General features: G+C 36.8%; 3 protein-coding genes, 1 long non-coding RNA gene and 5 other non-coding genes across 12 annotated transcripts; 2 read left to right on the top strand and 7 right to left on the bottom strand.

Annotated features, from left to right (window-relative positions):
* Positions 1–1,586, bottom strand: LOC108818659 (bet1-like protein At4g14600). Its single transcript, XM_018591577.2, has 4 exons — positions 1,425–1,586; positions 1,161–1,284; positions 748–804; positions 1–279 (listed from the first exon to the last, which is right to left on the bottom strand). The coding sequence occupies exons 1-4, from the start codon at positions 1,493–1,495 to the stop codon at positions 118–120; spliced, it is 414 nt and encodes a 137-aa protein (XP_018447079.1). The 5' UTR covers positions 1,496–1,586; the 3' UTR covers positions 1–117.
* Positions 1,587–1,801: 215 nt separating this feature from the next.
* On the top strand, positions 1,802–3,888 carry LOC108823099 (nudix hydrolase 15, mitochondrial). 4 transcript variants are annotated; one of them, XM_057001160.1, is made up of 6 exons: positions 1,802–1,941; positions 2,082–2,440; positions 2,542–2,684; positions 2,962–3,081; positions 3,157–3,595; positions 3,676–3,888. In XM_057001160.1, exons 2-5 carry the CDS (start codon positions 2,122–2,124, stop codon positions 3,379–3,381), a joined length of 807 nt encoding a protein of 268 aa, XP_056857140.1. In that variant the 5' UTR covers positions 1,802–1,941; positions 2,082–2,121; the 3' UTR covers positions 3,382–3,595; positions 3,676–3,888. The 4 variants fall into 4 exon arrangements, with proteins under 4 accessions (XP_056857140.1, XP_018451849.1, XP_018451850.1 ...); XM_018596347.2 differs by lacking the exon at positions 1,802–1,941 and having other exon boundaries at positions 1,988–2,440; positions 3,157–3,354; positions 3,461–3,595; XM_018596348.2 differs by lacking the exon at positions 1,802–1,941 and having other exon boundaries at positions 1,988–2,440; positions 3,157–3,354; positions 3,452–3,595.
* Positions 3,889–4,718: 830 nt separating this feature from the next.
* TRNAP-UGG (transfer RNA proline (anticodon UGG)) lies at positions 4,719–4,790 on the bottom strand. Its single transcript has one exon. It is a non-coding gene; the product is annotated as a tRNA-Pro (tRNA).
* Positions 4,791–5,024: 234 nt separating this feature from the next.
* LOC130506499 (uncharacterized) lies at positions 5,025–5,567 on the bottom strand. Its single transcript, XM_057001161.1, has 2 exons — positions 5,436–5,567; positions 5,025–5,341 (listed from the first exon to the last, which is right to left on the bottom strand). Exons 1-2 carry the CDS (start codon positions 5,541–5,543, stop codon positions 5,090–5,092), a joined length of 360 nt encoding a protein of 119 aa, XP_056857141.1. The 5' UTR covers positions 5,544–5,567; the 3' UTR covers positions 5,025–5,089.
* LOC108823101 (uncharacterized) lies at positions 5,181–11,417 on the top strand. The gene is made up of 3 exons (XR_001945021.2): positions 5,181–5,320; positions 5,427–6,402; positions 7,563–11,417. It is a non-coding gene; the product is annotated as an uncharacterized LOC108823101 (long non-coding RNA).
* TRNAP-UGG (transfer RNA proline (anticodon UGG)) lies at positions 7,284–7,355 on the bottom strand. Its single transcript has one exon. It is a non-coding gene; the product is annotated as a tRNA-Pro (tRNA).
* TRNAP-UGG (transfer RNA proline (anticodon UGG)) lies at positions 7,868–7,939 on the bottom strand. The gene has a single exon. It is a non-coding gene; the product is annotated as a tRNA-Pro (tRNA).
* TRNAP-UGG (transfer RNA proline (anticodon UGG)) lies at positions 8,299–8,370 on the bottom strand. Its single transcript has one exon. It is a non-coding gene; the product is annotated as a tRNA-Pro (tRNA).
* On the bottom strand, positions 8,738–8,809 carry TRNAP-UGG (transfer RNA proline (anticodon UGG)). Its single transcript has one exon. It is a non-coding gene; the product is annotated as a tRNA-Pro (tRNA).
* Positions 11,418–11,458: the final 41 nt, after the last annotated feature.

Raw genomic sequence — 11,458 nt, 5'->3', positions numbered from 1 at the left:
ATAAGCACAAACTCTACATAACAGGGAACGTACGAGATGAACCAACCACAAACTAAAAAAGAGATTTCTACAACTTTCCAACATTTCATCAAAGTATGTTTCAGGAGTCGTCGTCTCTCATCTTTTGAACATTTTGGACCACATGTAGAGGATAAAGAAGCAGAGGAGCGCGAAAAGAACCACGTGCATGATGTGGTTGTTCCCACTACGTATGATGCTCAAGTTCAGTTTCCTTATGTTGTTCTTCACCCCTGCTTGCGCTCTCATCAATGTCACTTGCTGCCACCCCAAACAAAGACAAAAAAACACTATTAAAGAATTTGGCATCCTTAGAGAGTATCTTTATTTAAAAAATCACTGAATGCGTCTCTCTGCAAAGTCTCACACAACCAAATCTATGTTCTATATTCAACACCCCCTGTTCTATTATTCATAAGGAGACCGGTACTCAACAACAACTGAAACCATATTTCATGATGCATTCACATAACTAGCCGAGATTGAAGATACACCTACTCCTACCCACTAGACTAGACCTTGAGTTCGAGTCTGTACATACTCTAAAACTGTGCATTTACCAAGACTCATTGCTTTGTAAGCTACACTAGAATTCATATACCCTCCTACATTGGGGATGTAGCTGTAGATTCTATAATAATTAAAAAACCTATATTAACTGGGGTGAGTAAGCAAATTAAGTATATACATTTGAATCAAAGAGCTTCAGTGACATCAACAACAACATACCAGTTCATCTAAGAAGTCCCTCTGAAACTTAGCTTCTGACCCAATTTCTTGAGCAATCTGCATCAAAATAAAGATCGAATAAGATGAATTAACTGGTAAATCAGCTAAGTAAACATAGATTCACTAATGAATAAACAAATGCAGTACCCTGGATCCAAAAACACTAGCTAATTTACCGAGCCTTTATTAGATTTTAAAACAAGCAACAAAAAGTTTGTTCCGGACATAGAGACAAAGAGTCTTTTGCAATGACAGAGCACACAGACCGTCACAATGTCCCTCATCAACTAGCCGTAACAATAAGAAAGAAAGATGAAAAGAAAGACAACTTTTGCGATCTTTCCGATCAACGTAATGTTCAAAGATAGACATAAGCCTTCATAATTAAATACAATTCTTCTGGGGGTTCTTACATTTTTCAATTGCCTGACTTGGCCATGGAGACCAGTGATCTCATCATCTAGGTCAGAGTGCATGGGATCAATCCTAAGCTGGATTTCCTCTGAACCTGTAGCACTTCTAGTGCTAAGCCCATCTCTGTAACCAAACAAACACACGAACCATCAATACCCCTCTATCTATCTATCTATCTATCTATCTATCTATCCAGATAATTACAAGGATGAAAATAAAAATCAATTTCGAAAAAGAGGGAACTGATAATATAACCATCATACCTGGATCTGTATGGAGCGGCACCTCCGTAAAGAGAACCACCCGCACCGCCTCTGTGAGGGTTCGATGCCATCGACGCTCAAATCAAAAGGAGAAAAACAAAAACCTAAGATCGAATTCTCTCGGAAAAGTTTGAGAAGAGCAAATTGCAATCAGGAGAAAGTAGAAAAAAATAAGTTTTTTCTTCTATTCAATATGTATAATGACCGTCACGACACACGTGGCGCTGTAGCATTGGCTGGTTATCGCCATAAAGACAAAGGGATTATGTAAGAGAAAACAAAAATAATAAGGGTTATTTGAGTAAATTTGGATTATAAAATATCCGAACCGATAGTTATTTTTAGATAACCGATTCAACCGGTTTCTACAATATCGAACAGTATCTAACCGGGTGGGGCCCATTTCTCAATTTCTGACAGCAAGCAAACAAAGCTTCTGCCTTTTTCTGAAGCTTCCCCGGTTCCCACGAGCCAAAAAGAAAGAACAAGACAAGAAGAAACACGTGTTCTCACACGAGTACGTGTCGAACTTTTTTCCAAACTTTTTAACTGATTGTTCGGATCTAATCTTTCTTCTCATTAGATTTCGCCACACACAGAATCCAATTTTTTCTGAAATCGGATTCTTTTCTTTTTGATGTTTTTACTCCATCGCAGGCTTCCTTTACTTGCACGCACAACCCTCCTCTGCAGTTTCATGGAGCCTGCGTTGACTGCATCATCCTCTTTCGGTGGGTCTTCTCGACTCGCCGCCTTGGCCCAGCAACTGCGCATGTACAAGCCACCGCCTTCTTCATCGTTCGAAAACGATGATGAGGAGACGCAGGCGGATCAGGAGAGCGCAGGGAAGGTGGTTTCTCAGGTTGGGTTTCAGGAATCCATGACTCCGGTTCCGAAAGATCCTGAGAGGTTCAAACCGAAGCGAGCGGCTGTGCTGATCTGTATCTTCGAAGGAGACGAGGGCGATCTTCGCGTCATCCTCACTAAGAGGTCTTCCAGATTGTCTACTCACTCGGGTTTGTTCTTGATTTTAAGAATACAGAGTGATCTCTAATAAATGAGGTGGTTGCTATCAACTTACTGGTTATGTTTTTTTTTTTTAATTCTGTTGTTGCAGGAGAAGTTTCACTGCCGGGTGGTAAAGCAGAGGAGGGTGATAAAGATGATGGGATGACTGCTACCAGAGAGGCCGAGGAAGAGATTGGTTTAGACCCTTCTCTTGTTGATGTTGTCACTTCTCTCGAACCATTTCTGTCCAAGGTATAAAGAACAGATGCTGAATGATACAATGTTTTTAGTTAGATCAGAGTATGGGATTTTGCCAGTGACGTGGATGTTACAAACTATCTAGTTTTTTCTTTATCCTGAATGTTATTCAGTAGTAGCTGTGTTAATACGCTCATAATCATACCTTTTTGTTGTTGTTGGCTCTAAGGATAATAATGTTCTTTGCTGTTTGTTAATCTTCATTTTTTTCTATTTTAAAGTGATAGATGCGTATTGATATTTTTCTTACGTGCGTGTCCTTGTCTTACAGCATCTCCTCAGAGTAATACCTGTGATAGGAATCTTGAAGGACAAAAACACATTCAATCCAAAACCAAATCCTGCGGAAGTGGAAGCTGTGTTTGATGCACCTTTGGAAATGTTCCTCAAGGTTATCCTCTCGTTACTTAAATCTTTTTTCCTTCTGAAGCATCATTGCTTGAAACTTTTTTTGTTTCTTGTCCAGGATGAGAACAGAAGATCCGAAGAGAGAGAGTGGATGGGAGAAAAGTATTTGATCCACTACTTTGATTATCGAACCGGAGATAAAGATTATACGATATGGGGTCTAACTGCCGGGATTTTGATCAGAGCTGCATCTGTGACTTATAAAAGACCACCTGCTTTCATCGAGCAGTGCCCTAAGTTTAAGTACCCTAAAATGGTAGAGAAACATACTTGTATGCCTTAATGTGGTCTTCTTCTAGTAGAAGACCAAACAAGAAAGGTCATAACACTCCATGAAACTGATTATGTACCAGTGAATGCAGAACTAGGCTACTTACTTACGTATATGTGGACGCTCTTAGTTCATGTCCAGACGAGACATCTCATTGACAATTTTCCATGAATCTTCTATTTATGAGGAGATAAGTGGAGGGGTTTTTCATCTCGTTATGATCTAGGTCAGTCTGTATTCTTGAATTTTTTATATAATTATTTTGTAACTTTGTCTAGGCTTCATTTGTGCATAATTGTGATCCAGAGAGCAGTTGGCTGGTTCTTCTGGTTCACCCTCAGTCATTGATTTGGAGGACATCTCAGATTCATCTTCAAAGGCTCATTTTCTATTGTAAAATTTCTGCTAAATAAATAAATTTTGTATCCCTGAACAAAAATTTGAAAGCAAACTTGTCTTATGAACCTTGTAATAATTTTTATTACTCGTAGCGATTGCAACTTTTTTGTCTCTGGACTAGATTTGTTCTGTTTCAGTGACACATTCACTTACGTTTACTTATTGCCTAGTAGGTTAACACCAGGACCACCATTCATTTTACTTGAGACATCCTCGCCTGTTATAGCATGGTTTAGGTTTGATCTTGTTTTCCCTTGACAGTTTGTTTGTGGATGGCTTTGATTCTTCATCCATGGTTCTTGGAAGAATCTATCAAACAGGTCTCACTAGACTCGTTCTAAATGCTCTATTTCTCATGTTATTCAGTTGATGCCTTCCTTTTGCATTCCCTCTTTGATGCTTTTTTTTTATGTTGGAATGCTTGATCACAATTCTTTTTCTGAAAAAAATATATCTGTTTCTGTTTCAGCAGCTCATTCGTTGTGTTAAGTAGGCAGCCTACAAAACGAGATGCTCTTCGGTATGGTTTTCTTTTCCACTGCGTTAATAGTTAATGATAATATTTTTGAGGGTTTTGTTATGATATTCACTTGCTGAAATGAAAGGGAGATATATATATATAGGTCTTCAATTGTTTAGCAATTATTAAGTTAAAATGTTGAAAATTTGGTCATACTTTGAAATATTCCCTAAGTTGACTTTTACTAAACAAATACTTTTGTCTTAGTTAGATCTAAATCAATGAGATCTCTTCCAACTGAAATGATTAGTTGCACTTGTGTTAGTACTAGTAATGGATATGCTGCTCCGTTTGAAAAGCATAACCTGGTTTATAATTCTTTCACTGGGACTGCTTTTGGATTTGTATGATCTGCAATAAAACCAAAATATTGGAAGCTTTTTCAGTTTGGTTTGAACTTTGGAAAAATTATAGAGAAAAAAATGTTACAGGGGCATTCCGAGAATCGAACTCGGGACCTCTCGCACCCAAAGCGAGAATCATACCACTAGACCAAATGCCCTGTTGTTAAGCACTTTAGCTATTAGGTTGAAGATGACAATAGTTTTTCAATTCTCTTAGTTGACTTTTCTCTGAATAGGATATTCCTAGATCAATTCCCTTAGTGGTACATTGTCTTTATTATATTGCTTTGGAAGATATATATGTTCATGTTTATGAATTGAAGCTGGACTTGTATTGTTAATTGGAGTGGTGTTATAGATCCCAAACTCTAGAGATGGAAAATTAGAACTTATTTTTGTGTTTAATGTTTTATAGCAGTATACGATATACACAAGGTAAATAAATGCTAATTACTAGCTAATAAGCCCATTCTTTAGGAAGAAAGACTTGTCTGGAATGAGAGGAGATGATGGGACATGTCTTCTTCTTGGGTCTCTTCTCTTCTGAGATGATACTCATCGGTTTGGCAGGAAGAAACACTCCAGTGCCACGTGGCTTAACTCGTCCTTTGCTGGCATCATCACTACTTGGCTTCTTTATGGAACCATAGTGGTTCAAGGCGTGCCACATCCTTGGCTTCCTATCATGGTAGCTACATCCTCTATAGCTCTAGTCGATTACGTAACAAAGATTAGATTAACTAGACATGCTTAACATTCATAATAATTGTATAAGTCATCTAATGTTATAACAGAATAAAAACCTGTGGAAATGGACCGGTGTAATCAAGAAAGATCTCATTGAAAAGGGTTGAAGGTAGGAGAAACAATACTTCCTCCGCACGCAACACAACCTCTCCTTTGCAAGACATGTTGCTTTTTATTGGGATACAATTTCAGAGACTACTACAGAACTTCATCCAATCTCTTCCTATATATATGTTACTTAGCTCAAGGGTCGGGTCGAGTTAGGTGAACCCTCTCATTGTAGAGTGGTGGTGGTTGTTGCAGAAGTATGTATGTGGCTTCTCTATGGTATAGTTAGGCTTAAACCATAAACACTAGATTTGGTTGGTTATGCAACATTCGTCTAACCCACCACACCAACCCTTGTCCATTGTTCCTTCTATTTGAGTTTGACCACCAAACACCATATATTATATATTTTATTAGTGGTTGACCTAAAATAGGAGATTATTAAACAGTGACACAAATCATATTGTCACTTGGTAATGTTAATTTTTGTCTGTCATCTTGAACTTGACAATCATATTGTAGCTTTTACTTGGACAATCATGAGCACATATAACCTTGAAAAACTGGTTATGCCGCGTAGGAGTTTCCAATTCGGTTAATTCGGCTTATGAAATGTAGAAACCGAATGTTATTGGTTTAGTTCTGGTTTGATTTAGATCGGTGAAACCGGATTTAGCAATTCTAGTTGTGCGTGCATAAACCGGATCTTGTGAAACCCCTAAACAAGTTTATTATCTTTTTGTGTTTCCTCACGCTCGTCATCGTTAATTTCGCTGATGGGGACAAAAGATTCACACTCGTCTCGTCGAACATTCGAAAAAAAGTGAACGTTTTTGTCGGATCCGTCCTTGCTTTGGGGGGGATGATACGCTACGCCGTGAGATATGCCCACCACCTGTTCGACGAATTTCCACCTGAAATGTTGGATGATTACGTGGAGTCTGGAGAAACTTACATGAAAAAGCGAGATCCCTGGTACAGTACTTGCCTTATCCATTTAATGGTTGCTTGCAAATTGCTTCCTAGGTTTAGACTATGGCCTTACAGGAGAACATTATGATGTATCATTATCATATAAGGCTGTTTTGGCTACTAGAGCCTACACTTAATACATGGGGATTGAGCATTCAAAAGGCTCTTTACTTTGTAAAACTTTTTAATTTGTTAATAAGGGTCGGCCCTGAGCATAAGACCTCTTGCATCCAATATTCCTAGACTACATATAATAAGGGTCGGCCCTAAGCATAAGACCTCTTGTTTCATTCCCCACTATGAAATTATTTTAGAAGAATTGAACTCGTACACCCTAAGGGAGAATCATACCACTAGACAGATGACATGTTGTTAAGCAATTTAGTTAAAACGTGTAAGATTTGGTCATACTTTGGTCTAGTTCCCATAGTTGACTTTTACTATACTAAATAAATATTCTAGTCTAACATGATGAGATCTCTTCACTTGAATTTAAAATGGAATGGTCATTTGCATTGCCACAGAAAAATGGATTTCTGGTTAGTATTGCACTCTGTATGGAAATACTCCAGTTAAGTTGTTCAAGCCTCTTCCATGAGAAAACACTCGAAAGAGGATAAAAGAATTTCCTGTTAATTTTTTTGAATATGCTATATGTTCTTGTGTGTCTTAAACATTTGACTTGACTTTATTGCTATACTGAAAACCGCTGGATTTCACACTCTAGCTTTTTCAGGCTATACACTATCTAAGAGCTAGTTCTGGATCCCTATTTATAATTTCTGTACCTGGAACTGCATTTGAAATGTATGGCTTGCAATGAAGCAGAAAAAAATATTTTTATTTGGTCATACATATACATCACATTTACTAAAAATGTCAATGGGGCATTCCGAGAATCGAACTCGGGACCTCTCGCACCCAAAGCGAGAATCATACCACTAGACCAAATGCCCTGATGTTTAATGCTTACAATCTTTTGCTGAGAAAGGAAAATATTTCACTCTTCATTCTAGAGGATTTCATACTAAATGAGTTTGGAATTTTGAAGTTTAGTATTTCCAGTCTTTTCATTATCTGCTTCACTGATGTTTATGCCATCCATTTTCTTTATTTTCCCTGATGTTTGATGCTTAATCACGATTCTTGTGCTGTTTTTGCAGCTCAAGCTTGATGAATCTGGCAGCTCAGAAATTGTGATGGCCTTCACCGTATGAAGTGTTCTGGTTAAAAGACGTATTGAAATTGGACGTGATGCAGCGGTATGCTATTCCTTTTCTTTGTATTATGTGCTCAATGATGAAACTTAACTTGTTTAAGTTTTCTTTCTCTCTTGCTGAAATGAAAGAGGAACATATTCTCTGCAGTTGTAGGACAATAACTATAAAAACATCTAGGATTAAATCGAGATTATATTCTAAACAATTTTATGCAGGCCTTTAGAACATTTGTGTTACAAAAAGTCAATGGGGCATTCCGAGAATCGAACTCGGGACCTCTCGCACCCAAAGCGAGAATCATACCACTAGACCAAATGCCCGGTGTTGATTTAGTTCCATTAGCATCCTTTTAGATCTAGTTCTATAATTTGACTTTCAAGGATTGATAGTAAAATTTGATTGTCTATAATTCATTATTGATGAAATGTTAGCTGGCATTTTAAACATTTCCGTTGCAAAAAGTCAATGGGGCATTCCGAGAATCGGGACCTCTCGCACCCAAAGCGAGAATCATACTACTAGACCAAATGCCCGTTGTTGATTTAGTTCCATTAGCATCCTTTTAAATCTAGTTCTATAAGTTGACTTTCAAGGATTGATAGTAAAATTGATTGTATATAATTCATTATTGATGAAATGTTAGCTGGCATTTTAAACATTTCCGTTGCAAAAAGTTAATGGGGCATTCCGAGAATCGAACTCGGGACCTCTCGCACCCAAAGCGAGAATCATACCACTAGACCAAATGCCCGGTGTTGATTTAGTTCCATTAGCATCTTTTTAGATCTAGTTCTATAAGTTGACTTTCAAGGATTGATAGTAAAATTTGATTGTATATAATTCATTATTGATGAAATGTTAGCTGACATTTTAAACATTTCTGTTGCAAAAAGTTAATGGGGCATTCCGAGAATCGAACTCGGGACCTCTCGCACCCAAAGCGAGAATCATACCACTAGACCAAATGTCCGGTGTTGATTTTGTTGCATTAAGCATCATTGTACGTGTTCTATAAGTTGACTTTCAAGGCTTGATAGTAAAATTTGATTGTATATAATTCATTATTGACGAAATGTTAGGTGGCATTTTGAACATTTTTTTTACAAAAAAAACTCAAAGGGGCATTCCGAGAATCGAACTCGGGACCTCTCGCACCCAAAGCGAGAATCATACCACTAGACCAAATGCCCGGTGTTGATTTAGTTCCATTAAGCATCATTTTACTAGTTCTATAAGTTGACTTTCAAGGCTTGATAGTAAAATTTTGATTGTCTATAATTCATTGTTGATTAAATGTTAGCTGGCATTTTGAACATTTCTTTTACAAAAAATACAAAGGGGCATTCCGAGAATCGAATTCGGGACCTCTCGCACCCAAAGCGAGAATCATACCACTAGACCAAATGCCCGTGTTGATTTAGGTTCATTAAGCATCATTTTACTAGTTCTATAAGTTGACTTTCAAGGCTTGATAGTAAAATTTGATTATGTAATTCATTATTGATGAAATGTTAGCTGGCATTTTGAACATTTCTTTTGCAAAAAACTCAAAGGGGTATTCCGAGAATCACTCGGGACCTCTCGCACCCAAAGCGAGAATCATACCACTAGACCAAATGCCCGGTTATTGGTGTCTTTCACCTAACTTTATCTGTGATTCATTGCCCTTGTCTTGGAAGAATTCGTAGTTCTTCTTCCTCAACAATACAATGGAAATGTATATTGTTAAGTGTCATATTATTAAGATGACTAGTTTCAGGTTTCTTGTAGAATGTAGTTTTAAAGGAAAATTTACCTGATTTCAAGAACCAGCATAGGTAGCTGTTGCAACCAGAGGGAAAATCATATCCTTGATAATTGAATGTGCTTTGTAGATCATGAAAAGTTTCATTTCTTGATTCTGTATATCACTGCAATGTTCATTGACAACTACAAATAATTTTTGCCCAATTGCTTTGGTTTGATATGAAAAATCTAGTTGAATGCCAGTATAAGTATTGTCTCATGTTTTCTCTATGAATCTTTAGAAGGGAGGTATTTTGTGGTTGAATTGATTGCTAAGTTAAAAACTTAAAATGGGTAAGGGTCTTGTCCTTTTGTTTGTTGCCATTTTAAAGTCATTGTTTAAGTGGCGTTTCTAATTTAGTGCCCCTGAAATGCGAGGGCAGTCATTAATGTTCTTTGATTCATTGCTGAAGCTCATTAATTAATCGCAGTGATTCCATATTTTCATGCAAAGTTATGCTACCGTATGAAACTGGTTTTTTTAGTTTGCCTTCAAACATTTTTCATTAAAAGTCTTAAGAGTAATTCCAATAGGAGTATTTCATATAATTTCTCATCATTACATTAAAAATACGGATATAGTCCAGAAAAAAATTGGTCATTTGTTGAAACCTAGATGCCTAACTTTTGTGTTGATCATATCGCTATATTAATCTTTTGGTTATTAACTATTTATGATAATCCTAGAAGTCAATAATTCCTGCCAAATTACTGTTATACGATGGAAATTATTCTAGATGCCTAACTATTCCTCTTGAAGGTTTGTTCTTCATATAGCTGGCAACATACAGTTAGTTTAAGTTCAAACTCTTTTATTTAATTCATGAATCTGGTGAGAATTATTTTACTTTTAGATAATTAAAAAGAATGCTACAATTCAGATCTAGATCTATTAGTTGACTTTATAAGGCTTAGTAGCAAAGGTGGATTGTCTTTAATTGAATATTGTTGAAATGTATACGTAGTCTAATAATTTAGTCCGAACAGGAAATTCTTAGATCTATATATGAGAGACTTCTTCCAACTGAATTTCAGAACATGATTACTTGCATTTTTTTAGAAACTGAATTTTGGTTTGCAATGGAAGAACACATGTACATAATCATTAGAAGAGGATAATCAACTTGTCCTAAATTTTTCAGTTGGCTGTTTACATCCATTATTTGAAAGCTCTCCTTAGTTGGATTGCTTATGATCTTGTTTGTCTTATCTTTTGACTGGATTCCAAATGTTTGGTTACTGACCATTACCGCATACAATATGCCAAAAGAACTCATTTAAAAGTAAAATAAAGAACCATCTTTAGTCATACATATTTCAGTTCTGTTTTAACACATTCACCAAGAAAAAAATAATGAGGCATTCCGAGATCGAACTCGGGACCTCTCGCATCCAAAATGAGAATCATACCACTAGACCAAATGCCCTGTTATTGATGTTATCCACTACAAGCATTAGAATCTTTGAGTTGAAACCATGCTGTTAGGATCTGCTTGAATCTGTAGTTTCAGATGTAAATATAATTATTGCTGCTTGATATCATCAGTACTTTTTGAGGCCTTATGCTAGTTGTTCCTCATTGAATATTTCTCTGGAGGAGTTGTTTTTTTATTTGCATTTGGATTTGTAGCATCTTTTAGTGTAAGTCCTCTGATCCGGATCTTGATGAATCTGGTACCTTACGAAATGCATGACGGTTTTCACTGCTTGAAACTTACTTGTTAAAAGGACTTATATAATGAACGTGAAACATTGCCTTGTTGATATCACCAGTTAGTGCATAGCTGTTCTTCAAACTGGAATACTGGTTTTAGGCTGTGTTCTTTTAGTTATCTCTTGAAGAAGTTGCAGCTAGCGATGTTCTCTGTATAACATGCGCTCCAGAAAATGTTTTCTTTCGGAAAGCCAAGTGTGTGCTACCATGAATTTTTTTTCTAGTTTACTGTCGCTAGAAACTGAAGGGAAATGAATGCATAGTTATTGAACACGAGCTGTTGACAACTGATGCAGCAAAAACAGGTTTATTCTACATGATAGTTCTGAGCTTGCACTTT

Source organism: Raphanus sativus, unplaced genomic scaffold (genome assembly GCF_000801105.2).
Source record: "Raphanus sativus cultivar WK10039 unplaced genomic scaffold, ASM80110v3 Scaffold3311, whole genome shotgun sequence".
Classification (NCBI taxonomy): domain Eukaryota; kingdom Viridiplantae; phylum Streptophyta; class Magnoliopsida; order Brassicales; family Brassicaceae; genus Raphanus; species Raphanus sativus.
This window is presented reverse-complemented; position numbering and strand designations above follow the sequence as displayed.